This window comes from Peromyscus maniculatus, chromosome 17, assembly GCF_049852395.1.
Source record: "Peromyscus maniculatus bairdii isolate BWxNUB_F1_BW_parent chromosome 17, HU_Pman_BW_mat_3.1, whole genome shotgun sequence".
In the NCBI taxonomy this organism is placed as follows: Eukaryota; Metazoa; Chordata; class Mammalia; order Rodentia; family Cricetidae; genus Peromyscus; species Peromyscus maniculatus.
The window spans coordinates 13320372-13348183 of NC_134868.1; the positions used below are offsets into that span (position 1 = coordinate 13320372).

General features: G+C 39.8%; 1 protein-coding gene across 7 annotated transcripts in view; it reads right to left on the minus strand.

Moving 5' to 3' along the window:
• Positions 1-404: 404 nt before the first annotated feature.
• Nek1 (NIMA related kinase 1) overlaps positions 405-27812 on the minus strand; it is a 142851-nt gene continuing 115443 nt past the window's right edge. For all 7 annotated transcript variants that reach the window (XM_076553291.1, XM_076553290.1, XM_042262983.2 and 4 more), the window contains 5 exons: positions 10703-10854; positions 7435-7643; positions 6709-6839; positions 6009-6141; positions 405-1591 (listed from right to left, as the gene is read on the minus strand). In XM_076553291.1, coding sequence (XP_076409406.1) covers positions 1578-1591; positions 6009-6141; positions 6709-6839; positions 7435-7643; positions 10703-10854 — 639 coding nt within the window. In that variant the 3' untranslated portion in view covers positions 405-1577. The remainder of the gene's footprint in view (positions 1592-6008; positions 6142-6708; positions 6840-7434; positions 7644-10702; positions 10855-27812) is intronic.

A 27812-nucleotide genomic window follows, 5' to 3' on the forward strand; every position in this document is an offset into this window, starting at 1 on the left:
TTAAGACAACACAGATTGTGGGAGCCCATTCTCGGGTTCCTTGTGGCTTTACCCAGCAGGTCCACATGGAGGATGATTAGGACCACGGACCTGTGTGTAGGTGTCTGAGATGGTCTGCACTTGGCTGTGCTGGGGGAGGAGGTCTTTTGCTCCACCCCTTGGCGTCTCTATAAAAACCCTGGGGCAGAGACAGTCGGGGCCCGTTGGACAGGTTCCAGGCCCTCTCGAGGCTATCCTTTATTTTCTATCTGTTTATCTCCGCAATATTCTCCACAATAAATCCTTCTATCTAATATTTCCTGCTGCTCGCACTCAAGAAAACTCTGGGGAGCTGTGGGGTTGGTGGGTAAACTCCCCACAACAGATATTGAGAACAGTGCTAATAAAGACAACTGATCATATGCTTCAGGTACATAATACAAATTTAATAGTATAAAATAAAAATATAAAAATCAACTATTTAGTTTTGGATGTTAGAAATAATATACATAATAAAGTCAATACAGTACTAATAGTGCGGCAAGGTAAGAGTCCACGTTTCAGATGACAGGCTGACTGGTAGAGAAGCACACATTTCTGCTATTATTATTAAGAACATTCAGACTGTAGACAATGAAGCCATGTATACGTGGCATATTCTGAAACTATCACTGTTTTTCTATATAGTTTCACATAACTGAAACTATGTGACCATCATTGTAATGACCTGGTTAAATCCTCATACTGAAGATAAGAGGCAAACATTTCCCCATAGTAGTTACCAAATTGTCAGGGTGCCAAATGAACAAAGTTCCTTTCTCCTCTTTAACACAGGTGACACTGAGGCACATACATGAGAGAGATTAGAAACCAAATGGCAATGGTATGCCATATGCTAGGGCCATGTTTAAATTTATAGCCTGATTTTTAGATACACTACTTCTGATCTATGAAAAGAAACAGAAGAAATTAAGGGACTTTTAAGTATCAGGAAATATAACTTGGCTATTCCTTCATAATCAAATCTTTCAATGACTTTTAGGATTGTTTCCACTGACCTAGCTCAGGAGATTCAGTGGTTGAAAAGTGACTTGAGAATACAAACTTCAAGGCTAAAATTTCATCTTCCAAATGTAGAGATTTGCATAGAGCCCTTGACAAGGATTATTTAATGCAGAACTGCTAGCTAGGATGAAAAATCCTGGACAGAAAAAAAAGTCATGCTGAAATTTAAATGAAACCCCAAAGGCAGGCTTTTTATGATATAGGCAACTCCTTCCACAGAAAGACAGTTGCTAAAATAGTTCCTTATTTCGTGGTAAATTTCAACACTGCTAATTCCAGTTCTGAGTCAATGCTTTGGTGGGATGATTTAAAGACATATACATTCTATCGAAGTTGGCTAAAGAATCCAAAAAACAAAATAAAGTAGATAAAATATAAGAAAAAAAAACACACTTCTCAGTTTTTTCATGCAATAAGCATGCCCATCTTAAATCTGGTATTTCTCATAAATAATCTCTACTTCCCAGGAAGCTTGTATTATGAGTCAAGTTCAAATGTTTTCATATAGTTGAATATAAAGAATGTCCTGAGGATTATTCATCATTGTCTGTAGAAAAGAGAAAAAAATTAATTCACTTCATTTTAATTCAAGCAGTACCTAGTTTTTTTAAAAACATTTTCCTCTCTAAAGGAGATCATTAGTTCAGTTTTAAACGTATTTTATCATAACAGTGCATATTCATTGTACAACATCCAGGCAGGGTTACAAAGAATGAAGGTGGAAGTAACAAGTGGATAACAAAGACAACTGGTGTTACCACTGAGTATGTATAAATCCTCAGGTCGCCTTCTGAGGCACAGATAACTTGATGAGAATTAGACCCAGGCGCAGACTTGAGACACAAATGGGCAGATGGACAGAGAAGCTCCCGTGGTTGAAAAAGCAAGATCATCAACACGCATGGGAGGGTCTCTGTGGTGGGTATGCCAGCATCTCTCTAAAGTTTTCAGCTTTTCTACGTGGAGAAGACCTCACGTTAAATTCCATACAGTCCACAATGTATGTATTCCATGTGAGCATCAATGTCTGCACGCCGTACCTTTATGAGCACGGCATCATGACATGAACCATTCTTACATAACCCACAAGAATGTTCGTTCTTGACGAGCACTGCTGAGAGAGTCAAGCACACTGATTGTCAGCACTGCCAGACAGCACTCGCTAACACCCAGTGAATCCCGCCATCATGTCAAACACCGCACGGTCACACCCACGTTCTACAACTCCCTCCCTGCTCGGTGTGTCTGTGATGCTTTCACCATCAGCAGAGGTGAAGTTATCTAACCTCTCCCAGTGTCAGTCACCGCCCTTCACTCACTCCCCTACTGCAGTGTTCTGCATCCTTCCCTACCGGAGTGTGCAAACTGAGTCCTGATAAACTGGCATTCATTGAAAACCCGGCTGTGATGTCTTCTCCTTTAGGACCCACCTTAACCCTGCCACTCATCAGGACTTCATGCATCTCAAGGGTATTTTCACTGTTTTCAATGTCACACACTGCACTCTACTATAATTTACTCACAACTGCAGCTATAAATTGTTTCAGATAATTGGGAAAGCAATGAACACACCTAGCATTAGCAGAGTTAACTTTTGGCCCTACTGATTTTGATACACACACACACACACACACACACACACACACACACACACACACACACATTTTTTTTGGTTTTTCGAGACAGTGTTTCTCTGTGTAGCTTGGCGCCTTTCCTGGATCTCGCTCTGTAGACCAGGCTGGCCTCGAACTCACAAAGACCCGCCTGCCTCTGTCTCCCAAGTGCTGGGATTAAAGGCACGCGCCACCACCACATGGCTTGATATTTAAGCAAAAGCATATTACAGGCTGTATACTTTTCCACTTTCTCTGGCCTTCTTTTCTAGGGACGTGTTTCAGTATACCCAAATTAATGTATATTCTTCTTGCTTATACTTTTTCACTGTTTATTAAACATATGAAAAATTAAATAAAATTGTTTTAGATGTGATATAAACGGCATCGCATATGATTTATTTAACTAGGTTTGTGGGCATATGTATATTCAGAGCTGGAGATTTGCTTCATTCATTTGAATAGCTGTATAGAATTCCATTCCATAAACACAATCTAACATTCCATCTAGAACGGATGTGAAGGGAAGACATACTAAAGAAATCACATGCTTGGTCTGCTGATGCTCAACGGGAGGACTTGGTAATCTGCCAATCTACCATTGGCCACATTCATTCAATTCTCCTTGTGAAGGAACTCCTAGAAACAGTTCTAAATAACTTACAAAATTACTACCTCTCCTTGACCTCTGACTCTGGAAAGCAGTTTCATATGGGGGTTAGTGTTAATTTTACCAACAGCGATAGTTACTAACCCTCACAAAAGCTGCACTATAACAGTATCAGGGGAGCTGAATGGTCAGGTCAGTTTTAAGGATGACAATTTCCAGGGAAATTAAACAAAAATGAGATTAAATGATCACTTTAAAAAGTGAAAATTTTGTCTGTGGTGTGGGTACACATGTGTGAGCAGGCAGGTGTGGAGGTACATTATCTATGTGGGCATAAGCACAGACTACCAGCTGATGTTGGGGTGTTTTCCTCAATCTCTTCACCTCATTTTTTGAGACAGTCTTTCATGAGAATCTTTTTAATATGTCCCTTACTGGTTTCTCATTTTTGAATGAGTTAGATCAAATTTTGCCATAGAGAATAAAAGTGTGTAAGCACCATATATGACATGACATTTATTATCTCCTAGATATCTAAAACACAACTATATATATAGACAGCTTGCTTTGAGATCCATTTGCTCCATACAAGAAGGGCTCCCATTATTCTAAACACAATCACTGTCTAGCCCTTAACCGTCTAATGTTTAACATAGCATGTTAGCTTTTACTCAGATAATGTATTTTACATATGTTCATTCAGTGGCTGTATTAGTAAGTTAAAATATGCTATAGGACACACTAAGAAGTTTGTAAAGGTTGCTAGGGTGTTCTATCTCGTCTTTCGCTCTTTGTAAAGGCAGGCACTTGGCTTTAAAGCTGCTTTACATTTTCTCTCCAGGCTGGCTCTGGGACAGTGAACTTTGTGGTTTCACTTATGTTTCCACCACACACTACAGCAAAACTGATCGTGTTCTTTAAGGGCTATACGGCCCAGCCTAGCTTTTGGTCCTTGTAGGTCAATGGGCTTCTATGAAGGCAGGCACCCTTCAGAAACCACCCAGCTGTGCCAATCCTACCTGTGGCTCAGTTGATTGTTACAGCTCTCCACTGAAGGGGCAAAGCAAAATAAAAGCTTTTCAGACACTTGTCAAGGAACACTACAGCCTGAGCATACTGCTGCAGACTCCTGTGAAAAGTTCCATTGAAACAAGACTTGTGGAGAGCTTTCTGAAGGACCAGTCTGAATGAGAATAGAACTGGCTAGATCTTGCCACAGATTTACTGAAATAGAATCATTCATTGGCCTTGTGCTTACACAATGATATGAAAAATAACCAAGGAAACACAAATGCTGTAAAATTTACAGGCTATTTCTCATTTCAGTAAAGTACAGCTGGAGTGCGAGATTTCCACAGAACTGGGAACCTGTGAGTTCCAGACAGAGGTTAAATTGGAGACTCTCATCTTAATGATCAAGTCATCCTTTACCATTTTAGAAAATAAAACACCTATTCTACAGTAATACATTTGAAGGATATTTTCAAAGTCTTAGCACTTCAGACTGTACTGAGATCTATAGACCTTTGGATTCTGTTGTGCCGGGGAGAAATAAACCTTTCCTCCTCTAAAGAAACCAGTATTAAACTGAACTTTAAGGAACTATGTGATAGCTATCCAGGCATGGTGGTCGAGGAAAAGGCAAGAGGGTGCAGTGTGCATGTGTTAGAGGCTATCCTAGAGTACACAGCAAGACCTTGTCTCAAACAAGAACTCAATCAAGACACAGACCACTGAGAACGGTCTCCACACCACAGACTGCTGTCCTCTAAAGAGCTAAGTATGCTTTGCCCTGTGGACTCTGACACTACTAGTCAGGATCCTGCTTCATGGTCAAGTTTTTCCAGTGTCCAGAATGGAGACGTTCTGAACATGATCATAGTTTTACTGCATCTCTTGTTTTGTGCTTGTTTATCTAATATGCTGCTTTCTCAAATATTTTTAAAACTGATTTTTATTTTGTACCTGGATGTATTTTTTAAAATTATCTTAATTACTTTTAACAAGAGGGAATATAAGTATATTTTAAGAAAAATTACATTGCTAAAATTAAACATCAACATTTCAAATCCTCAATTTTTGTCTATGAATTAAATCTTTAAATATATTCATTTTGGCAACCATGTTAGAAATAAATTCATGTTCAGAATTTTACATTTTCTTCCTCTGCAAAGAAGTTTAATGGTATGTCACTGATGAGAATTATTTTAATTTCTTAGAGCTGTTGAGTTTTCAATCAGGAGCCTTAAAAATTTTTATTTAAGGGTTGGAGAGATGGCTCAGTGGATAACAACACTGGTTGCTATTGCAGAAGACCCAGGTTCAATTCCCAGCACTAACATGGTGGCTCACAACCATCTGTAATGCCAGTTCCAGGGGACTGATACCCTCATCTGGCTTTTGTGAGCAGTGTACACAAAAGGTGCACATGCACACATGCAGGCAAAATACTTATACACACCCAATAAACCAACCAACCAACCAACCAACCAACCAACCAACCAACCAACCAACAAGGCGTTGGAAATCCATTCAAATGTTATGCACACACTAAGAGCAGTGACTTAAAGAACTTAAGGACACAAAATGCTGGGACAGGGCAGAGTACACTGTATAGCTGCTTCAAAGTATGAGACACAGGGCGCTTCAAAGCCCATGTGACGGGGGTGCCTTATCTTACATCTGTCACCGTGCTTTGTTCTCACATAGGTTTAAACTATGAAGACACGAGAAAACTTTACCTTCCTGATAGGCTCCATCTGCCATGACTAAATGCAGAATCTTGGCATAGAGATGCTGATGCTCATTGCCCAAAATAGTCTCAACTATTGTTGAACAAATTTCAATATTTTCATCTTCATCCTCATGAATAGCCTATGGCAAATTACCAAATGCAAGTTAATATGGAAACTGCTAAAGAAGAGAGGCAACCAGTAACAGCCTAGGAACCACAACAATGGCAGCGCAGCAAGCTCTCCCTCGTGGTACAATAGTGGCATTACGTCTGGGTGGTGACCAAGCGCTGTCTAATTAGACTCAGGGCCTTCAATGTGGGATGGGGAATCATGCCGGGTACTGTAAGACTAGCCACTCTAAGCAGCTGGTGAGGTCAGGGAAGTTAGAAGAAAACCCACTACTGCTATTTTCCTAAACCAGCACGATTCCTAGCTACATCTAAACACTTACCATTATACCCACAGTAGAGCGCAGATCTCACCCCTCAACAAAGAGTTTACTTTACACTAGCATGAGATCACTGCAGAAGGCTAAAACTAGTTGAAGTGTGGAGAACAAATCATCATGGGAAGCCTGGCCCCACATGATACATCTGTGTATTCCTTTATATGTGTATATATACTAGCAATGGTTAAAGAAGAGGCTGTGAATTTGGGAGGGGTAGGAGGGAAGAGAGGAAGAAACGATACAATTAAAGTTACGCACCTTTACTTTCTCGTAAACCTCAAAGAACTTTTCAAAGCCCATTTCTTGCTCCAGGTGAAGTCTTAGTTCCTCCAAATGGTTAAAGAGACTGTCATATTCACATTCACTAGTGGGCTCACCGTCACTATTATCTAAAAAACCCCAAAAGATACTTTATGATTAAAAGTGACTCTCATCAATGATAAGTGAATTATGGCTTCCTGTATTCGTCTCCCTTCAACACAAGCACTCATCACTATGGCACCTGCCCATCAAAACACCTTTAAAGCTGGCTTACCTAAGAATCTTACTTTGAGACTTGCTTTTTTTAAAGACATAAATAGTACATCATGTTACAAAAAAAGATTCCCAGAAATGTCACTATTAAATGTTAGTTTATGGAAAAGCAGATTTCTATGGTCTGAACTGAAGCAACCAAACCTACGATACAGGAACGTAACATGAAAGACATGCAGAACACAGATGAGCCAAGCAGCACACTAAAGCTAAGTTGGTATCTTTATCATTGGAAAACAAGTCTGGAAACGGAGGGAAACAGCAGAGTAAATATCTTCACAAGTCACTGCCGTAACTCAACAGGAAGAAACGAAAAGCTGTTGTACATTTGTGAGAAACACACACAGTGCACACACGACAAAAGCACAGCTTTCAGCCTGTGTCAGAAAGAGACCGCCTGCCTGAACTGTCTGAGCACAGAGAGAAAGAGTCCTGCGAGCCAGCACGCACCCGAGTGCCATTCCTCATTGAGGGCGCTCTCACTGCTGGGGTTGTCGTCCTCGTCCGCGGCATCTGTCCCCCTTGCCGTCTGCTCCACCTCGCTGCTCTTTAAGACCGACTCTTCCTCCTCACTGTATTCATCGCCGGGCTGCTCTCTCAGTAGCTGCTCCATTGAGGCCTGAAGCTCTTGTAAATCTGTGTCAGTTTCTCCAAACACACTGGAATTTAAAGAATTAAACTGAATGTTGCCTAAACCTTAACCGTTTTTTGAAATGGTGCTTCAACTCCACACATGCATATGCATTCTCTCCCACTTAAAAGTACTAACTGTAGATAAGAAGAAGTCTGAATAAGCCTATAGAGTTCTAACTAAGAAAATGAGGATGAATGCAACTGAGAAATATAGAACATGAGGGATATTCTGCAACTCATAAAGGAGAATCATGTACCTAATAGCATCAGTCACTGCCTAAAATTTGAAATAATGTTTTGTGTCTCTGTGTCCCAGCCATAGTTGGACAATTTAAGAAGGCAAAGATGTTTGTCATTTGTTTTCTAAAAATTAATTAATATTCAAATGTTTAAAAGAAATTTTGAGCTGGGTGGTAGTGGTGCACGCCTTTAATCCCAGCACTCATGAGGCAAAGCCAGACAGATCTCTGTGAGTTTGAGGCCAGCATGGTCTACAGAGCGAGATCCAGGACAGGCACCAAAACTACGCAGAGAAACCCTGTCTCAAAAAACAAAAAAACAAACAAACAAACAAAACAACAACGAGAGAGAGAGACAGAGAGAGACAGAGAGAGAGACAGAAATTTTGAAAAACATGTGATTTTGAAAAGAAAGTTCATCCCAATCTTCATGTGGATACTAGCTGTGTACTATATGCGAAAAATTTCCATTTGAACTTGTAGAGACAAGTAGTCAAGGTCTTACATAGTATTTGTATTTTGGTTTAGGCTAATATGATGATGATACAGTGAATATAATAGTCACCAGAAACATCTTTTGTGCATATTCTTAAAAAAATTTCTAAAATATGAAAGTAGATTTTCCCAAGAATAAGTCAACTACTATAATCCTAATAGAAGAATCCTGTTTTCAAAGCATTGGGCAGCATATAAATTGGATTTTTGAGATTTCAAATGTGGAAAAAAAGAGTCTATACAGTAAGAACTTATATTTATATAGCACCTGAGTTTACAAAGCAAGTGTTAAATTCATGTTAGAGACATGAAAACTGTAAATCAGAGTCTGACATGGCTCCAGGACTTATCAATGAACAGCAAACAGGACTAACCTCTGTCCTTGAGCATTCTACAGTAACTGAGACACATACTCAAGGGTGGTCTCTGAGGACATCCTGCAGACTAAGAGTTCTGTGAGAGTCTGGATGTGTGAAGACATCTGCTGAGGGATGTTCCTAGGCAGAGGGTTTCATCTACTAGAAATGCAGCCTAAGTTAGAGACAGAGCTGAGGATGACCTCTCCAAAAGTTTACACTCAACTCCCAAATACAAATACTAAGTGAGGTCTTGAAGACAATTTACACTAGTGGGAAAAGGAAATAATCATTTACACAGCAATACTTTTCTTTTGTACTTAGGTATACTAACTAGAGATTGAACTTTGTGAAAGCTACAGAAAAGGACCTGGTCAGAACAAGAGACAGTCCTTTGACTTGCTGTTTAATGACAAGTCTAACTCATGTAACTCTTGATGTAATGACTATCTGATGATGATACTGACCTGCTGGTAACCTACTTGTTAGCTTGAATAATAATGGCCAAGGCATATGGGAGTTAACAGTAAGGCTGGCCTGACTGTCACCATAAGAAAAACCTGAGGAGATTCAATATTTTATTAAATCAGCACTTAAAAAAAAAAAATCTGTGTCATGTCATTTGAAATCTGACCCCAGGCTTAGTTTTTAGTTGGCTTTCCCATTATAAAATCTTGAGAAAGATATGGAACAAATCAGTTTTCAATGACAAACTACAGTATAGACAGTACTTTAGGAATAATTTAGTTACAGGGCTCGCTCACGTAAAAACTGTTCATTCCAATTCTGTACCAGGGAGACTCTCCACAAAATCCACTACCTAGCACTTCACAACCACCAGGTGCTGAATGTTGTGTTCACCAGCAAGTCTACTACAACAGGGGACGAAGGTGACTTCCTCCAAACCATCAGGTGTCTAGTAACAACCCACAGGTCTGTCTCTATGAGGACTGATGAGAAGGGGCAGTCTGAACTTGCAAAGTAACCATGTCAGATGCAGCAATCCTGTTCCAACTGGGCCGCACACATGCTAAGCTCCTCTACTACCGAGCTACACCCCTGCACACACACACCCCCACCCCAGCACTAGACTTCTCCCCTGCACTTTCTCTAGCACTTCATTACAGGATACTTAGGTTTTATCACCCCCCACCCCAAGTGTGTGATACTTGTCTGAGGTGCTTGGGAGGCTAAAATGGAAGAGGTCAAGAATGATTCTTATCTGAGGCTTGGCCAACATTTCCCATAACTTTCAGAAATATCAGTACATTTCCTTTCTGAGTTCTATAATCCCCAAGAATCACAAGAAAGGAATTTTGTGAAAGCAATGAAGTTACATGCAACATACAGCACATCACACACCACACACACCACACACACACACACACACACACACACCACACACACACACACACACACACACACACACACACACACACACACACACACAGAGTTACCCTGCCTCCCACTCCTACATATATCACACAAATAAAATAACCAGTCTAGAACTGTGGTTGGTATGTAAAATGAAAACAAAACTTTTAAATGAAAATAGAAAAAAGAAAAAGCAAACAAACCAGTCTACCTCACCACTGATATGTCCTAAAATCAAACATGTCACAAGACAGATATGAAACTTAAAGGTATTTAATACTTCCCAATTTCCCATTGCAATCCTAGTATAATGGAGACTGCACTATTCAACAATCCTTAGCCTGTAAAAATTAACTATTTAATCACTGTTAGTAACTTCTTACTATAGTCACATCATTCTACTAGATGGATGTCAATGGGAAAAAAGTTAGTGAACACAAATAGAAACAATTTTTGTAAGCGTCCAATGAGATAGTAATTATTAAGAGGCAGACATACATTATCAAGAGGCTGACTATATTTAACCAAGTTGAAGAAGTTGAAGGGTGATGAAAAGCCAGCCGTAGGCCATGATCTCTGGACATCACAGTGATGCTCGAATTTGGTCATGGTTATACTCACGTGTCTTCAGAATCTGAGGGCCCTTCTTTACTGCGCTCATCTTCAAGCTCATCTACTTCAAGACTGTCTTGATGAACATCTCCTACAGTGGGAACATCCATCAGAGTTCTGAACAGCTTGGACAGATCTGGAAGTGAACATGTCCTCAGCATCTGCAGGCAGGTTGACAGACTGCTTATTAGGAGGAAGAGAACTAAAAGCAAAAGGACAACAATCCGAGCTACTACTAATTACAATATTTAAATTATGTATGTAGATTGAAAGGATTCAAATTGCCTGAGGTTAGAACCTAATTTTCTTGTCTTCTTTCCTCTTCCTCCTCCTCCTTTTTTTTTTTTAAATGAGACAGGGTTTCTCTGTGTAGCTTTGTGCCTTTCCTGGAACTCACTCTGTAGCCCAGGCTGGCCTTGAATTCACATAGATCTGCCTGCCTCTACCTCCCGAGTGCTGGGATTAAAGATGTGCATCACCACCACCCAGCAGAACCCAATTTTCTTAAAACCCGGCTCACATAAGCAACCCTAAATAGACTCAAATACACAGATGTATATGTGTGTGCCAATAATTATTGAAGAAGAGGTCATGAATTTGAGGATATGGTAATACATGGAGGAGTTGGAGGGGCAGATGGAGGGATGGAAATGATGCAAACAGAGCACTCAGGTAAGAAATTCTCAAAAAAATAAAATTAAAAACTCATTTTTTAACAAGAAAACTAAACTTGTGAGTAGTGACTGGGCTTTAGCACAGACATTCATGTTGGCTACCTCCTCAAGAGTGGGAGTGGTTCTTCAGAGATACCCATGGCCTGGAGTCAGGCACCAGAAGTACCCATGGGTTCTTTCTCACTCATCCCGCAGTTCTCCCACCTTCCTGGGTCAACGCTGCCTGGGCAGACTTGCTGAGACCCGAAGGGAACTAGACTGTGGCGAAGCTCTGTCGCTTACTCCCAGGAGCTGCTGGATAGCTCCATGGGTTAAAGCAGGGACCTTATCAGTGTAAAGACAAACCTGACTTTGCCTCCCCGAGAATGGGCTGAGCGGGGTCCTCACACTCAAACGGAAGGCTGCAAGAACAAGCTCTGAATCATTTGTAACAACCCGAGTAGGAACTCAGCCAACTGTGCCAAGAAAACCACATACAGTGGAGGTGTTGAAAGTGTCAATCAGTGTTGGACAAGAGCAGCAATAATAGGAAGGAAGGGTCTCCATGCGCCACCCTTTCAACAATTAGGATGTGATGAACAGTCAGGACAGGAGACGAGAACTGTAGACACGTCTCTAAAGGAATCTGAGCGTGACATCTGAGTACTAGGCCCTGAAGAGAATTCGGTGTTAGAGAGAGAGAAGGCTTTGCAGGAAACACAGTGCTTAACATATTAACGGAAAGCTGCATATTTGGTCAATCTTACTGGTGTAGCTTTTTCAGAGATCCCTATTACCTGAATGTAATTTACATATTACAGCAATTAAGGAAAGTGATTACCAGTTACAAACTAGTGAAACTGGTAAAAAAAAAAATACTGCTCGCTAAAGCACTGAATGACAGCAGCAGTGCTGAGGCAGCAGAGTGACTCCCACTACCACCAGTGCTGAGGCTGCAGGTGCACTGGCATGCAGCTTTGGGATTATTAGGGTTTGGGCCACACATACGATAAGCCAGCAGTATGTAAAGTAGGCAGCTTGAAATAATCTACCTAGGTTGACTGCTAATCATCAAAAATGAACGGGATAAATTAATTACATACTTATACTTGAGAATGCCACATATTTAGGCCGAGAAAACGTTAGCTCATCCAAAGGAATACAACTCAATTTTAGTTTATTCTTTTAATAGTTAAAACAACTCCCCGCACCCAATACTTAGTCCAGGATGTGACCCCCTGCTTCTGCCTGCCAAGTTCGACAGTTACAACAGGTGTGGGCCACTCTGCATATTAACTTTGCTATCCATCAGGACAGTATCTCAGGTTGATACTCATTTCCTGGTGCATCTGTAGGGCAAGCCTTTGTGCTCACAGCACTCCTTGGTGCCTCCTCCACAGACTGGATGGAGCTCTTGGAACGCTGTCCGAGCTGGCCTTGACCTATGGTCCTGCCTTGCCCTCTGCAGCACATGGAATTTTGGTTATGTGCTGCCATTAACTAACTTTATGTTTAAAATGGATCGTCATCTTAATCCACAGTAAAAACATTATTTCACAACATTTCTTCTCTCGTTTTTCGTGCTAAGGCCATGAGCATATTATGCCCAGATTACACCCCTAGATCCCTTCATTTCTCAGTTTTGATTCTCCTGGTTTTTCATAATGCTTAAAGTATATTTTATTGTCTTAGCACCAAGTGAAAGCAATCCTGAAAATCCAAGCAATCTACAGCCTCGCTTGAGAGCTTACTTCAGGTATGGGTTCCCCTCAACTCTTCAGACCAGGGAGTATCTGGCACTGTTATAAATTCAAACAAGAGCAATGCTTCAGGGAACCTTACATTTCAGAAACAGTGTCTCCTTTCCTTTTTAGTATCAATTAACTTTTTCCCCCTCAAAATAAGGGAACCACATGAAACAGTGAATGAATTAAGTGCTAGTCCTATTAGTAACTTCACATCACGTGCTACATCAAAGAATTCTTTTAATCTGTACAAGTCTTAACAAAAGTATGAATTAGCAATCCTCTAGTTGTATTATGAAGTCGTTCATTACGGGCACGTTTTGTTCAGACTGATTACCACCATAAATACTTCAACACGGCTCCCACAAAACAGCTTTTACAACTAACTGCTCACTGTATTAGAAAAGCCAGATAGCATCTATTATTTAAGATGGATCCCAAAGTAAAAGGATTGGCATGCATTTAGGGAAAAAGCAGGTCTAACTTAGAGAGTCCTGAAACTGGGGCTCAAAGGGGTGAAGCTCCCGTGGGTTAGAAAGCTCACGCTGCCCACTCCAAGGTTGACTCGAGGGCTGGGCGCTGCGGCAGAATCACAGTCAGACGAGCTGGCTGTACCAGAAACAAAACTGATGCTGCGGCTGTCATCTGGCTGACTCTCAGGCCATCCCACCCCACCCCCCCCCACCCCCCCACCCCCCGCCCATCCCACTTATGCCATCTTCAGGCTGAAAATGTGAAGAGTTAAGACACAGCTGTCTACTGTAGTCCTTTAGTTCTCGTGGAGTGAATTAACCCTGAAAACGGTAGTATTTTAGAAAGTTCACAGGAAGAAATACAGCAATAATTTTCCTTAACAGTCATCACAAATACAGAGTTTAGGTTTTCCTCTCTAAGTACATGTTGGCACTGCTGCACTGTGAAAGCAGGTTTCCTGCCTGGGTGACCATGAGCAGGAGATTATTATGCTAAAGCTGCTGGGACACTATTGAGGACACTGTACACACAGTTGGCAAAGGTGACTACCCTATACGGACAAATGGTATTACACATTTATCAGCCAGCTTTATAAAATCAAAGTAGGCTGAGTTACCTCTCAAGAGATAAGTGGGAACAGTGAGTGCCTGTTTCCTAATCCTAATCTGTATTTACTTGAATTTTAGTGAGTTAGAATGTTCCAGTAACGAGAGAAAATTAAGAATACTGCATATTACTCCAAAAATATGGTCTTTCCCCACAAACTAGGCATGGGCAAGGTAGCAATTTGGTACTTCATTCTTTAGAGAGCAAGGAAAATACTGCACTGTCAGTCTCTTCACAGTGTAACTGGATGCTACCTACTAATGCTAGATAGTTGTCTTGTTTAGTGTTTACAATTGTATTTGGCCAAGTATTCACAGTAGCAGTTAATCATAAAGGGAAGGCATCGGGACTCACAACTGATGTTCTTTGAGAGCACTGCTAGTATTTCTAACAGCGGAGGAGGAGGCATAAAGTGATTCAAACACCCCAGGAAACAGCCAGGTCAACTGTGCACGCCAAACGTACATCTTCCTGAATTCTGTTCAGATATACTAAAGTAGTGGTGAGGCCAGACTCTATCTCTAATATTCCATAAAATCATGCTTGTGTCAAAATTTTTTTTAGAATGAATACTCACTCGATTGTTAGAACACAATCACTGGCAAATGACGAAACACTTCTCTAAAGAAGTTTGACTAGAAATTCCTCCACCTTCAACCAAGTGACTAGTCACTTGTCCAGGCTAGAGTCTTGGTGAAGTTAGTCAATTTCTATCATAGGTATTAACTGTATCACTTCCTCACTTGCTATCTAAGTTACACAGACCTTCTGTCAACCAACTTCTCTCTCTCTCTCTCTCTCTCTCTCTCTCTCTCTCTCTCTCTCTCTCTCTCTCTCTCTCTCTCTCTCTATTCCCTTGCAGGACCACACAGAGTAACCACTGTTGTGAGCCACACTGCAGAATGGGCTGTTACAAAGACAAGGGCTTTGTTCCTCTGGCAATCCAGATTCTGTGACTTGCAAAGGGAAGACTGTGAGAAAACCACCACTTTATTTTATTTAAACTCTTTGAAACTTACTGTTGAGAATCTCCACTGACTGTTATGCCCACATTTTCCACCAATCCATTGCATTTCATTACCGTAGGATATCTGCTTCTCTGTTTGCAGAAGAAACAGACTTGAAGCCATCACTTATCACCAAACTAAAGGAGCCAGCTGGGTGTGGTGGTGTGCACACGTACTTGGCAGGCATAGACAGAGAAGTGTGGAAAGCCTGAGGCCAGGCTGGGTGGAAAGTGAGACACTGCACAAAGAAACCTCCACAAGAGAAATCTTTTCCGAGGAAAAAACAAGAAATGCATATTTTCTAGCCTCAGAAATACGGAATGGTTCATAACTCTCATTTCACCTTGACTATGACATAGATGAATCTTTTACTTAATTAACGTTAATGACTATTGTAACGGTTGCTAATGGCTTGCTGGTGTATAATAAATGCACAGTCTTAAACATAATTTATGTATTGGGGTATAATCTTCAACTCGTCTGAAGCATCGTGTAAGTGAGTAGTGTAAAAGGAGAACAGACTGCCAGGACTTATACCGGTTTCAGGCCGTCACTTACATCCCCACTGACGGGCAGTGGCCGTGAAAGCATTACTCCCATTCCTGTCTTAAAATCATCAACTAACCCACTAATCACTGTCTGTCTGGGTGCATAACTGTACAATTCAGTTAACTAGTACTACATTTGCTTTTCGCAACAGGACCTATTTAAAGAACATTAAATGAATGCCTTAGTATGATTTCCTGAATCTTAGGCCTCTGAAGGAATGTCTAAGGAAGCTGAATGGCTGAGGACAGGAACCAGGCAATGAGATAGGGATAATCCTGGCCAACAAATACTTTGATCTCTTCAAACACTGTGTTCCTGATGTGGAAACAAAACAAATCCCCCTCTCACACCAAAAACCCAAACAACACTCTCTCTGAAAAGCTCTGACTTAGCCACACATTTGAAAACTATTGATCAGGAACAAGAATGACTGGTATCCTTTCTTCACACTTTGAGATTTTAACAAAGGTTGTTTTGTTGTTGCTGTTTTAAAGTGTGAGTGCTTGTCTGCACATCTGTCTGTCCTTGTACCACATGCGTACAGTACCTACAAAGGTCAGAAGAGAGCACTGGATGCCCTGGGACTGCAGTTACAGGCAGTGAGCTACCATGTGGGTTCTGGGAATCGAACCAGGGAAGAGCAGCTATGCTCTCACCTGGTGAGTCTGCTCCAGCCTCACCTCCTTCAGAGGCCCCACCACCTCAATCACATGGTGCTGCTCCATGCCAACTTGTTTTGCTTTATATGTTTTTGAAGGCCCAGACCTTTCAAACTTCTGCACCAGAAACCTTCCTTTCCTAACCCAGATGTAGACGTAAACATTTCTTCTTTACTGGTACACTATCCATTTTCATTTCTCCATTACAGGAATTATTACAAATGTTTTTCACTTATTTACTCCCTCTCCTGGCTACACACATTGTATCATTACTATAAACACAGCACCTAGTATACACTACAGTTCAATATGCATTGATTGACTTGATGCTAATGATTTACTTAACTCGGTTTAGGAAGCTGAAAAAGGCGGATGTGGCAGACAACATCTGTAACAGCATTCTCAAGCTAAATACATCAAGTTTTCTGGAGAATTTTTCACACTGTGCACAAAGCAAGGTGAGGCCTCAAAGGAATACTAGCATAAACTGAAGACAAATCTTTCTGTATGAACAGAGCTTGCATAAGTAACTATCACAGGTGAATAAATTCCTAGATAGGAATATTCTCAGTATATTCTTATAGCTTTTATTCAGATTATTTATAACTAGTTCTATTTTCTTAAAGTGATTCTATTGGTACATAAAAACATAAAGATTGTACATATTAACAAGTATCATGTAATGTTTTGACTGCACATCCTGTATAATGTTTAAATCAGGTTAAACACAACCTGCTTCCTCAAAAATTTGCCCCTTCTTACAGTAGAAATGTCAAAAGTCTTCCTCAGAGCTTTGAAAACTGTATATTATTACCTATAGGAATGCCCTTTGAGGTCACTGAAATAAAGGAAGCTCAAAGTGCACGATTACTGTCTTAGAGACTCCTGCAGCTGCTGAGAGGTCCTGTGAACTCACCCTCCTCGGTGACGGCATCTGACACTTACTGAGCACACAGCTAGTACCCGAGGGGGAGAATTACAGGAAGGTCCTTTGACCTCGAGTACAGTAATTTAACATCCAGTTACCTTTTTATTTATTTTATAATTCATGCAATTCATCTTGCTTATTTTTTTATCTTCCCCTAGAATATTATCCCGTTCAGGTTAAGAACCTTATTTACAAATCTACACACACCAACACACACACACACACACACACACACACACACACACACACACACACACACACATTTATAGCCCATGGCTTAGAACATAATGAATGATAAATATTTGATAAGCAAATAGTCAGTAGGTGAACAGCAGACATATGGCCCTCCCTGCCAGAGTGGACTGAAACCATGAGTCAAGATAAATAATCCCTCCCTTTAAAAAGTATACATATGAGCCAATGAGATGAGTCAATGAGTGTATGTGGTTACCACCAAACCGGACAACCCGAGTTCAGTCTCCAGGACCCTGGGGGAGGGGGTGGGGGGGATGGGACACCAACTCTTACAAGTTATCCTCTTCCTTCCAGTTGTGCCCGTGGCACACACGTATGCCTACCCACATACAAAGATATAATAAAAATTTATACATATACATATGTGCACATAATTAAAATACTAAGGAGTCAGACTGCTGACTTGATATTCTAGCTAAAGTCTTAGAGTTGTATAATTTAAGTGCCTTAGTTTCTCACATATAAAGTAGGGATAGCAATGGTTTCTTGCCCATAGAAGTATCAAAAGAGTGAAATCATGTAAGGGAAGCACTTGGTCTTTTAGCCTCCACATGTGCAGTCACACAAGTATGCTTGCGCGCGCGCGCACACACACACACACACACACACACACACACACACAAATATTTTTAAAAAGCAAAACTGGACTCTTACTAATTATGAAAATCTACTTTAAATATCAAATGAAAGTAGTAAAGGATGTAAACAAACATTTATATACAGTACAAAGGCTAAACATAAGCAACAGGAAAAGACTGTATTAAAACCAGACAATGTAGACTTCAGATCAGGAGATGACTACAGATAACAAGACTCACTTCATACTGATAAAGGAGTGAGTTCAAGAAGCCATAAGAATTCTTAATTTAAATGCAACTCAATGGCAATTTCACCATTCATTCTGAGTACTTAATAAATAAGTACAAAGAAAACTGGCAAAGCTTTGAAGTCTTACATATCACTTTCAAAGGACACGTCATAACAGTAACATATCAATTCATCCAGAAGACAAAACAATACTAGATTTTTATTCACTCAATAGCAGAACTCTACAATACATAGAATAAAAAATTGTCACAATCGAGAGGAAATAGTACAAGTATAGGTAAAAATTTCAACCTTCTTTTAGCAATTGACAGCTCAAGGATACAAAAAAAATCAGTAAAGATATAGGAGCCTTGAACAACACTATCAACTTATTTGATTTAATTGACACAGAACATTTATTTCACTTGACAGCTGAAGAATACACTTTAAAAAACCGAGATTTGTAACATAGGAGCAACTACCAAAGGAGACGGCAAGAGTCATCGACAGTTCATAGAGAAACTTGGAGAGCATGTCGTCAAGCAAAGCGCAGAAACAATTTTGTTGAAAAGCAGCAGCATGGAGAAAGGAGAGGACAGGTTCAGGAAATGACAATGAACTACCAACTGCCATCTTGACAAGAGCCGTTTAGCGGAAGAATGGTCGAAAGCCATACAGAATATACTTGAAGTGAATGCATGTGTAGAGACTACAACATATTTATGACATTGAGACATGAAAAATAGCAGAGAAACAGATGGTAAGTAAAAAGGACATGTGGTCAAGCCTGGCTTGCATTTTTACCATAACAATGAAGAAATGATCCACTACAGAGGAAGATGACTTGGGCCGGAGCAGAAAAGCAATGGAGCAAAGCCCTTGAGAAGGGAAGTGGGTTAGAGAAGACTATTAGAAAAAGGAGAAGTAATTTAACCTAAAAAGACCTGATTCAGCAGCAACAATCTTTATTATAAGAAGTTAGATCACACCATTTTAGTTCAATGGATTACTTATACTTTTTATCTTTATGGTTCAGTTATGAGGTTCTGACTACCATTATGAATCTGACTGCTTACTACACTGGCCCAGTGATGACTTTGCTGATCTCAAAAATAGGCGTGAAAACTTTTGTTCTTATCTGAAATGGCCATGGACTGCTATGTTTCTGTTTTCCTTCCTGACTCTTCTCTCACTGAAATCTACATGAAATCTGCATTATGGCTAAAATCTCCCAGAGTAAGTACTTCAATGGGAATCTTCAAGCTCACCTCAGGTTTTAAGAGGAAACCTATACCCAAAAGCATCACACACTGTGACTATGAACCTAGTAGCTAGCAGTAAGTTCACAAGCTCGGGCTAATGACAGCTATGTAGAAAGCACGTGGGGGTCAGGGAAATGGTTCAGTTGGTAAAGCGCCTGCCATGCGAACATGAGGACTTGAGTTTGACCCCTGCACCCATGGAAAAAGCTTAGCATGGTCAAGTGTGCTTGTGATCTCAGTGCTGGCGAGGCAGAGACAGGAAGACCCCTGGGCTTGGTGGTGAGCCAGCCTAGCTTAACTGAGAAGCTCCAGGTCAATGAGAGACACTATTTCCAAACACAAAGTGCACAATGCCTGAGGAACACCACCTGAGTCTGACTGCGGCCTCCATGTACACGTACACATGTGCACAAATGCACACACAAAGAAAGTACATAAATAATACGATAGTGCTCGTCTGTCCAATAATGCCTTTGTAGTTAACGCTGAAGACCGTAAATCTGTTTGGGTAGTTTACATCTACTAATGTCTGCTATTTAGAGTAAGCAACGAATTTAACATTTCCAAGTTTAAGAGAAACATAAATACTTCACCAATAAAAGCACATTCAGCTAGAAAATTAAATTGAAAAACAAAAATGATTTATTTTGAAACACAGTTAAAGATTAAAGAATTCTAGCAATTCAATAAGATATAGGAGCAAATAAACACTCAATTTCACAGTTATAAAAATATGAGTTAAACAAATACTGTCAATTTTTCATTAAAGAGATAATTTTAAGTAAATTATAATAGTGGGTGCTATTTAACACATTCTTCATTCATTTTTGAGGCATTGAGAGTATGAACACTGAACACAGAGCCCAGCACTTTGATTGGGTTGTCTGGACAGCACCCCAGCGCTCCCCCTGCTCGGCCTCCACAGCACTGGGACTTCAGCTGGGCACTACCCTGTCTGGTTTATGTGGCTGCTGTGAGTTCAAACACAGGCCTTTAAGCTTACACTTCACTGGCTGCGCAATTCCCTAACTGCAAAACCAGTTCTTAAAGAGAAGTAAGTCAAGCATCATGAACTTTGAATTTTCGGGCTGGAGAGATGGCTCAGAGGTTAAGAGCACTGACTGCTCTTCCAGAGGTCCTGAGTTCAATTCCCAGCAACCACATGGTGGCTCACAACCGTCTGTAAAGAGATCTGGTGCCCTCTTCTGGCCTGCAGTCATACATGCTGTATACATAATAAATAAATAAATCTTAAATAAAATTTTTTTGAATTTTCACTTGTAGAAATTTATTTTACGAAAATAATTATAGGATTAACAAAAATAGAGGTTCAATTATAGAAATATACTGTTAAAATGTGATACAAAAATAATCTAATAAAAATTCCCATGCCAGGTCAAGGTTCTCCAAGAGATTGACTCCCAAAACATTACAGGTTATAGCCCTTGATTGCCCCCTCTGAGGTGGAAGGTCACTATTGCTAAAGACACCATGCACTTCAGATGTAGGGCCCAGATGTCCCTGAACTGGACCTGACCTGAAGACCTGCTCTGATGACTAGCTTTCATGGAACCAGATGGTTCCCAAAGTAGGGGAAAAACCAACAGTCCTTCCCAGCTGTAACGCCTATGAACCACACTGCCCGACATAGCACTACAACCCTAAGGGTACGGCAGTGGGACACACACCTTGGCTGAGCCAACAGCTCTCTAGTTAGACTTCAGACCCACTCAACAAGAGGAAGATCATACCTGGAACTGGAAACCTAGCCAATTACTCATGGCTAGTGAAGTCATGGATCTGGGAGAAGAACCTACAACCTCCACTCTACTAACCCAGGATAATTTCTATCTAACTATATTCTAAATGTCTGTCCTGATACTCAAAGAGTGTAAGTGCAGTCCTTACTTTTCATCAGGTATGGTGATATTTTATTTGTACTGAAATGTGATTTTAATTTTATGTTAATAAATAAAGTTGCCCTGGGGTCAGAGCTATTAGAGCCATAGCAAGAGCGTGATGGTTAGAAGAGCTAGGTAGATTTCTGTGTGTTCAGGGATACAGCCAGTATTGGAGACATACGCCTTTAAGACCTGGAGGGCGGTACTTACAGGCAGTGATGAGGCAGTCATGTGGTTGGGTTTACAACCAATGAGAAGGCAGAACAGAAAGACTATTTAAACACAGACAAACAGGAAGTAGCTCTCTCTCTCGGGGAAGCTAGGAGCACTGCAGGAGGTAAGATTTTATCTCTGAGCTCTGACCTCTCGGCTTTCTCTTTTACATTGGCTCTGTGTTTCTTATTTTAAAAAGACGATTGGTTACATCTACAATCAGGGAAGCTTCTCTTTGCAACAGAACAAGACCAACAGAGAAAACCACAACCAACCATAGTTGGATATTCTTACCAAATAAACCAAATAAAAAATTAAAAACTTATGGGGAAAAAATCTCTGACTTGATTTGGAAAGGAAAATTGAGACTTCGTCAATTAGCAGGAATAGACCCAGCAGAAATTGTCGTACCTTTAACTAAGGAGGACATTGAAAAATTATGGACAGAAAGTGAACCTTGGCAAAGAGCTTGCAGACTAATTTTTTGGGAGAAATTAATAGCAAATATCCCAAAAGCAACAGAATTGATTTTATAAAGAGAGCTGATTGGATCTTGCCTCGAATTGTACGGCAAAAACCCATATCTGGAGTTCATACATTTTATACAGATGCCAACAAACAAGGAAAGGCAGGTTACAAAGTGGTTCAAAGTCCTTATAATTCAGTGCAAAAATCAGAATTGTATGCTATTCTGTTGGTATTAATGGATTTTTCAGAACCTCTCAACATAGTAACTGACTCTCAGTATACTGAAAGAGTAGTATTACATATTGAGACTGCAGAATTTATCCCTGATGCTTCAGAATTAACTTCACTATTTATTCAATTACAAGATACAATCAGGAAAAGGAGTCATCCTTTATATATAACTCACATCCGATCTCATACTGGCCTGCCAGGCCCTTTAGCACAAGGCAATGATGAGATTGATAAATTATTGATAGGAAATGTGCTGGAGGCCTCAGAATTTCATAAAAAACATCATGTCAATAGTAAAGGTTTAAAAAAGGATTTTTCCATAACCTGGCAACAAGCCAAAGAAATAGTAAAGAAATGTCCTACTTGTTCCTTCTATAATCAAACGCCATTACCAGCAGGATGTAACCCAAAGGGTACTCAGAGGAATGAAATCTGGCAGATGGACGTGTTTCACTTTGCAGAATTTGGAAAATTGAAATATGTACACCACACCATTGATACTTATTCAGGATTTCAATGGGCAACTGCTCTGAGTTCTGAAAAAGCTGATTCTGTAATCACTCATTTGCTAGAAGTTATGGCCATCATGGGTATACCTGCACAAATCAAAACTGACAATGCTCCATCATATGTCTCTGTTAAAATGAAACAGTTTTTTGCTTATTACAAAATAAAGCATATTACAGGTATACCACATAATCCTACAGGTCAAGCAGTTATAGAAAGATCAAACAGAACTCTAAAGGATATGCTAAATAAACAGAAAGGAGTAACAAAAACCCCCAGAAATAGACTGCATAATGCTCTATTAACTTTGAATTTTCTGAATGCCAATGAGAAAGGAACAACAGCTGCAGAGAGACATTGGATAACAGAAAAAACTACAGAATTAAATCAGCCTATATACTTTAAGGATGTGCTGACCTCAGAATGAAAACCAGGGTATGTATTACGTTGGGGACGAGGTTTTGCTTTTGTTTCTACAGGAGAAGATAAGCTGTGGGTACCATCAAAATTGATAAAGGTTCGATTTGAACAAGAGAAACCTCTTAATTAGAGGAGGTGATAGTTCATCAACCAGCATGAACATCCAATTTAAACTAACTTGTACCAGTAACACGTCTTTTCATTTAATCAGATAATAACTTGCCAAAAGGGAACATCCCCAAAATTAGTCTTGGGGAAAGGCTTTTTTTTTGTCTTTTAGGAGAATGATGGTTAAGGAATCTGAAGAACACAAGACAAATGAGACAACTGAAGAAAAGGGACAAATCATCTATCCCAGGAAACAGAGTGAAACAGCATATGGGTATATATTATCTAAAAAAAAATTTATGTCTTCTTAAATGTTTCTTTCTGCTTTTCTCTAAAGATTTAACACTATTGGTCTTCTAATAGTCCCAGTTCAATTAAAATTTAAAGCTGACTTTGGAGTTGGAGAAGGCTCTCTCCTTCTTTAAACTCAAGCATGTTGTTAAAAGGAAAATACAAACTCCCTGTATCATGCCAGAATAAAAGAGCCATTTTCTGCTGTAGGACAGGACAAAAGCCAAATTAATTAAGGGACTATTCTATTATTAATCTCAACTCTTTGATTCTATTCTGATTCTTTAAACTTTTCTTAAAGTATAAATTTTATATCAAAATTTACAAGATTAATATATATATACATTTTAAACTTTGTTAAGATATGAATGGTCATATAGATTATTAACTAATTCTAGAAAAAAGGCTTCAATTAGCTGCATATATGTGTCTTTGTGTTCGAGTCTCTTATCAGTTTTCTGCAGGAAATCACGGCCAGGCCTAACATCAACTGAAGTCTCCAGGAAGAAGATGGGGCCCCACAACAACAACAACAACAATTCCACGTGGACAATAATAATATCACTAAGCTGATAAACATCATCTACAGATCAGCTTTGAACTACAAGGTGCTCAGAGCAATTTTGAGATGACTAACTGAGATGATCCAGTCTCAAAGACTACTTAAATAAGGACTTGAGATAAACCCTGAACTTTGGCTTTATACACAGACTGGATAATAATGAAGGATATAGTTACCTTTCCTAGAATTTGACAATTAACCTAAAATTTTTCTTTCAGGATAAAGATAACTTCGCCCATACCCAGCAGGAAGCAATTTTAAAAATGACGCCCACATTCCCAAAGAGGTGGTGTGAGGCGGGTGGTGTTTTTTTGGTCTTTTTAATGGGTTTTGGGTCTGGGATAATTTTCATTATTTAGGGGGGTAGGTTACAAGTTGTTGTCAAGGGTTAAGAAAAAGGCTAAGCAAAGGAGATTAGATTTAAGGTTCTTGTTTAAAAAAAAAAAGAAAAAAGAAAAGAAAAAGACAATTACTAGTTTTAAATACTTTACATTATTACCAACTATTAGGATATAAAGAAATGAAAGTAGTTAGACATTACAATAGAAATTGTAGTCATATTAGATATGTTTTAAAAATTGAGCAGATATATTTTAGACAGGTCATCTTCAAACCCTTCAGAGATCTACCGAATATGGCATTTAAAATGTTTTAATAACTTAGAAATTTTTCTTTTTTGAGACATGTCGGCTCCTGGCAGTACCAATCTACTTCAGAGAAAATATGGGCATTGAAGAAACTGCATATGGAGTTAACTTTCATTGTGGCAAAAGTTAGCCACTGGACAACAAAGTATCCTCGAATCAACAGGACAAAATGGACAGACAGAACACGAAACAAAGGACTACCGATTCCTGCCAAAGCAAGTGTGGTTATGGCTTTATCAGAAGGCATCTTCTGAGGCCAGGACAATATGGCACCATCCCTGAAGTGGCCTTCACAATCCGGAAAAGGTACAGTGCCCTTTTCTTCGAAGGCAGCTGAACAGGCAGTGGGCCGATGGCTTCTGTTGTGCAATGGAACAGCAACTGAAAGCTCACGCCTCTCAATAGTAGACTGGCATTTAATAGAGGGATGTGGAGACGAAGGGGATGCTGAGATGAAGCCATATATACACAGCCAAGAAGAATGGACAGCTGAATTAAAAAACCATCAACAATTTCCAGAATTTAAAATCCTGAATCATGACATGACACTAGTGGAATTCAGGTGTTTCTGGTACATGGACTGCTCTCACCCAATGTGAGGTTGAACTGTTGACCTTGTGTACAACCTACTTCACAAATGAGTCTGTCAGATACGATAAGCCTATAGGCTGAAGATGATGCCCCAACACTGCGAAGAAACCTCAGGTGACTGTCCAGGCAGCTGGCTGTTTCTGTCAACTCACAAAAGTTTTGGAAGTTGCTTTTGTGCACTTCCTGTTTTTATTTTTGTTAGCTAATATTATTTCCTTCTTGGGTCTCTGAGGGAGTTGAAGATTAGTTAGTTATAGTTGAAGATTAATTAGGATAGAAAGTGAATTAGATACATTTTGGACTTACTAAAATAGGATAGATAAGGGAATTATTTTCTCTGATTTGTCAAATACAAATGGACTAGACATCGTTTAGGTATTTGTTACTTGTATATATTGTATATAGTTATTGTACTTTTGTGTATAGTTTTTCTTTTGTTAGTTATAACCTTTTGCCTTTTTTCTTTTTATTAAAATAGAAAAGGGGAAATATGGTGATATTTTATTTGTACTGAAATGTGATTTTAATTTTATGTTAATAAATAAAGTTGCCCTGGGGTCAGAGCTATTAGAGCCATAGCAAGAGCATGATGGTTAGAAGAGCTAGGTAGATTTCTGTGTGTTCAGGGGTACAGCCAGTATTGGAGACATACGCCTTTAAGACCTGGAGGGCGGTACTTACAGGCAGTGATGAGGCAGTCATGTGGTTGGGTTTACAACCAATGAGAAGGCAGAACAGAAAGACTATTTAAACACAGACAAACAGGAAGTAGCTCTCTCTCTCGGGGAAGCTAGGAGCACTGCAGGAGGTAAGATTTTATCTCTGAGCTCTGACCTCTCGGCTTTCTCTTTTACATTGGCTCTGTGTTTCTTATTTTAAAAAGACGATTGGTTACATCTACAATCAGGGAAGCTTCTCTTTGCAACAGAACAAGACCAACAGAGAAAACCACAACCAACCATAGTGCAGAGTTCTGGAGCCCTGTTTCAATGGATACACCTATAACACAACTCCCTCAGCTAATGCTCAGAGGACATTGCAGAAGAAGGGGCAGAAAAGGTGTAAGAGCCAGAGATCAGGGAGTTTGCACTAAGATAGTATCTCCTAGTAATAACGTCAGGAGCTACACCCATAAAGTCTTACCAATATGATAGCCTAAACAGGAGCTGAACAAGGACAACAACAGGTATGGCAAAGTAGACAGGGAAAGCCCACTACATCTCAACCTTACACGAAGAACTACAGGCAACTGAGGAATACTGAGAGTGAGATAAGTAGTCTTCCCCAGGGAAGAGCACACCGATTAGTGATTCAGTACCAAATGGTTCGCCTGAAACACACATGTAAGTAACAGACAGACCGGGCAGGCTATATTAAGGAATATATATGCATGTTAACAACAATGAATGGAAAAAGAGGTCAGGAACTTGAACTAAAGCAAGGAGGGGTATAGGGAAGGGTATGGAAGAAGGAAAAGGAAGGAGAAAATGATAGAATTATAATCTCAAAAACAAATAATAAAAATGATATAGCAACTTAATGAAGTATTTGGTCATTCAAGATAATGAAGGAATATTTAATAAAATGACTTATTTTTTAATAATATCAAAACAATATTTGTAATACTGCAATATATACAATAAAATAGCTACACAAACAATATACATATTTTGGTAGGTATGCATATATAAAAATTACATATAGGTAAAGTAGGTGAATGACTTTACTAAGCCAGAGGAGAGCTTTGCAGGGAAGCAGGCAGGGAAACTAAGAGAATCCAGATGGAAGCTGTCTCCACTCTGCACCACACAGTCCTATTCGTAAAATAAAGCTGCCCATAAAAGAGTGAAAACCACAAGGGCCACCACCGTGGCGTACAGGAGTCCAAGGAACTATCAGGAAGGGACTTACACTTTTCCCCCTGTCCCTCAACAGAATCACAGGAACACCAAGGCTGCAGAAACCAGCCACATTCTTTCACTTGAGGTATTTGTGTGTTGATGTGGGACCTGGATGTGGTAACGCTGAATGGGTAGTTGGGAAAACAACTCCTCAGACCAGCAACTTCAAGTGCCTGCTATAAACTCTGTCTTATTCCCCAAGTAGGATATTTATTGGGAGAGCAACCACAGCTCCATAGCTGTTTGTTAGTACCACTAAAAAGAACCCTAGCCAATAACATAGGGGCTTTTCGCTGCTTTGGTTTGTGTGTGTTCGTACTTGTCTGGATTTTGA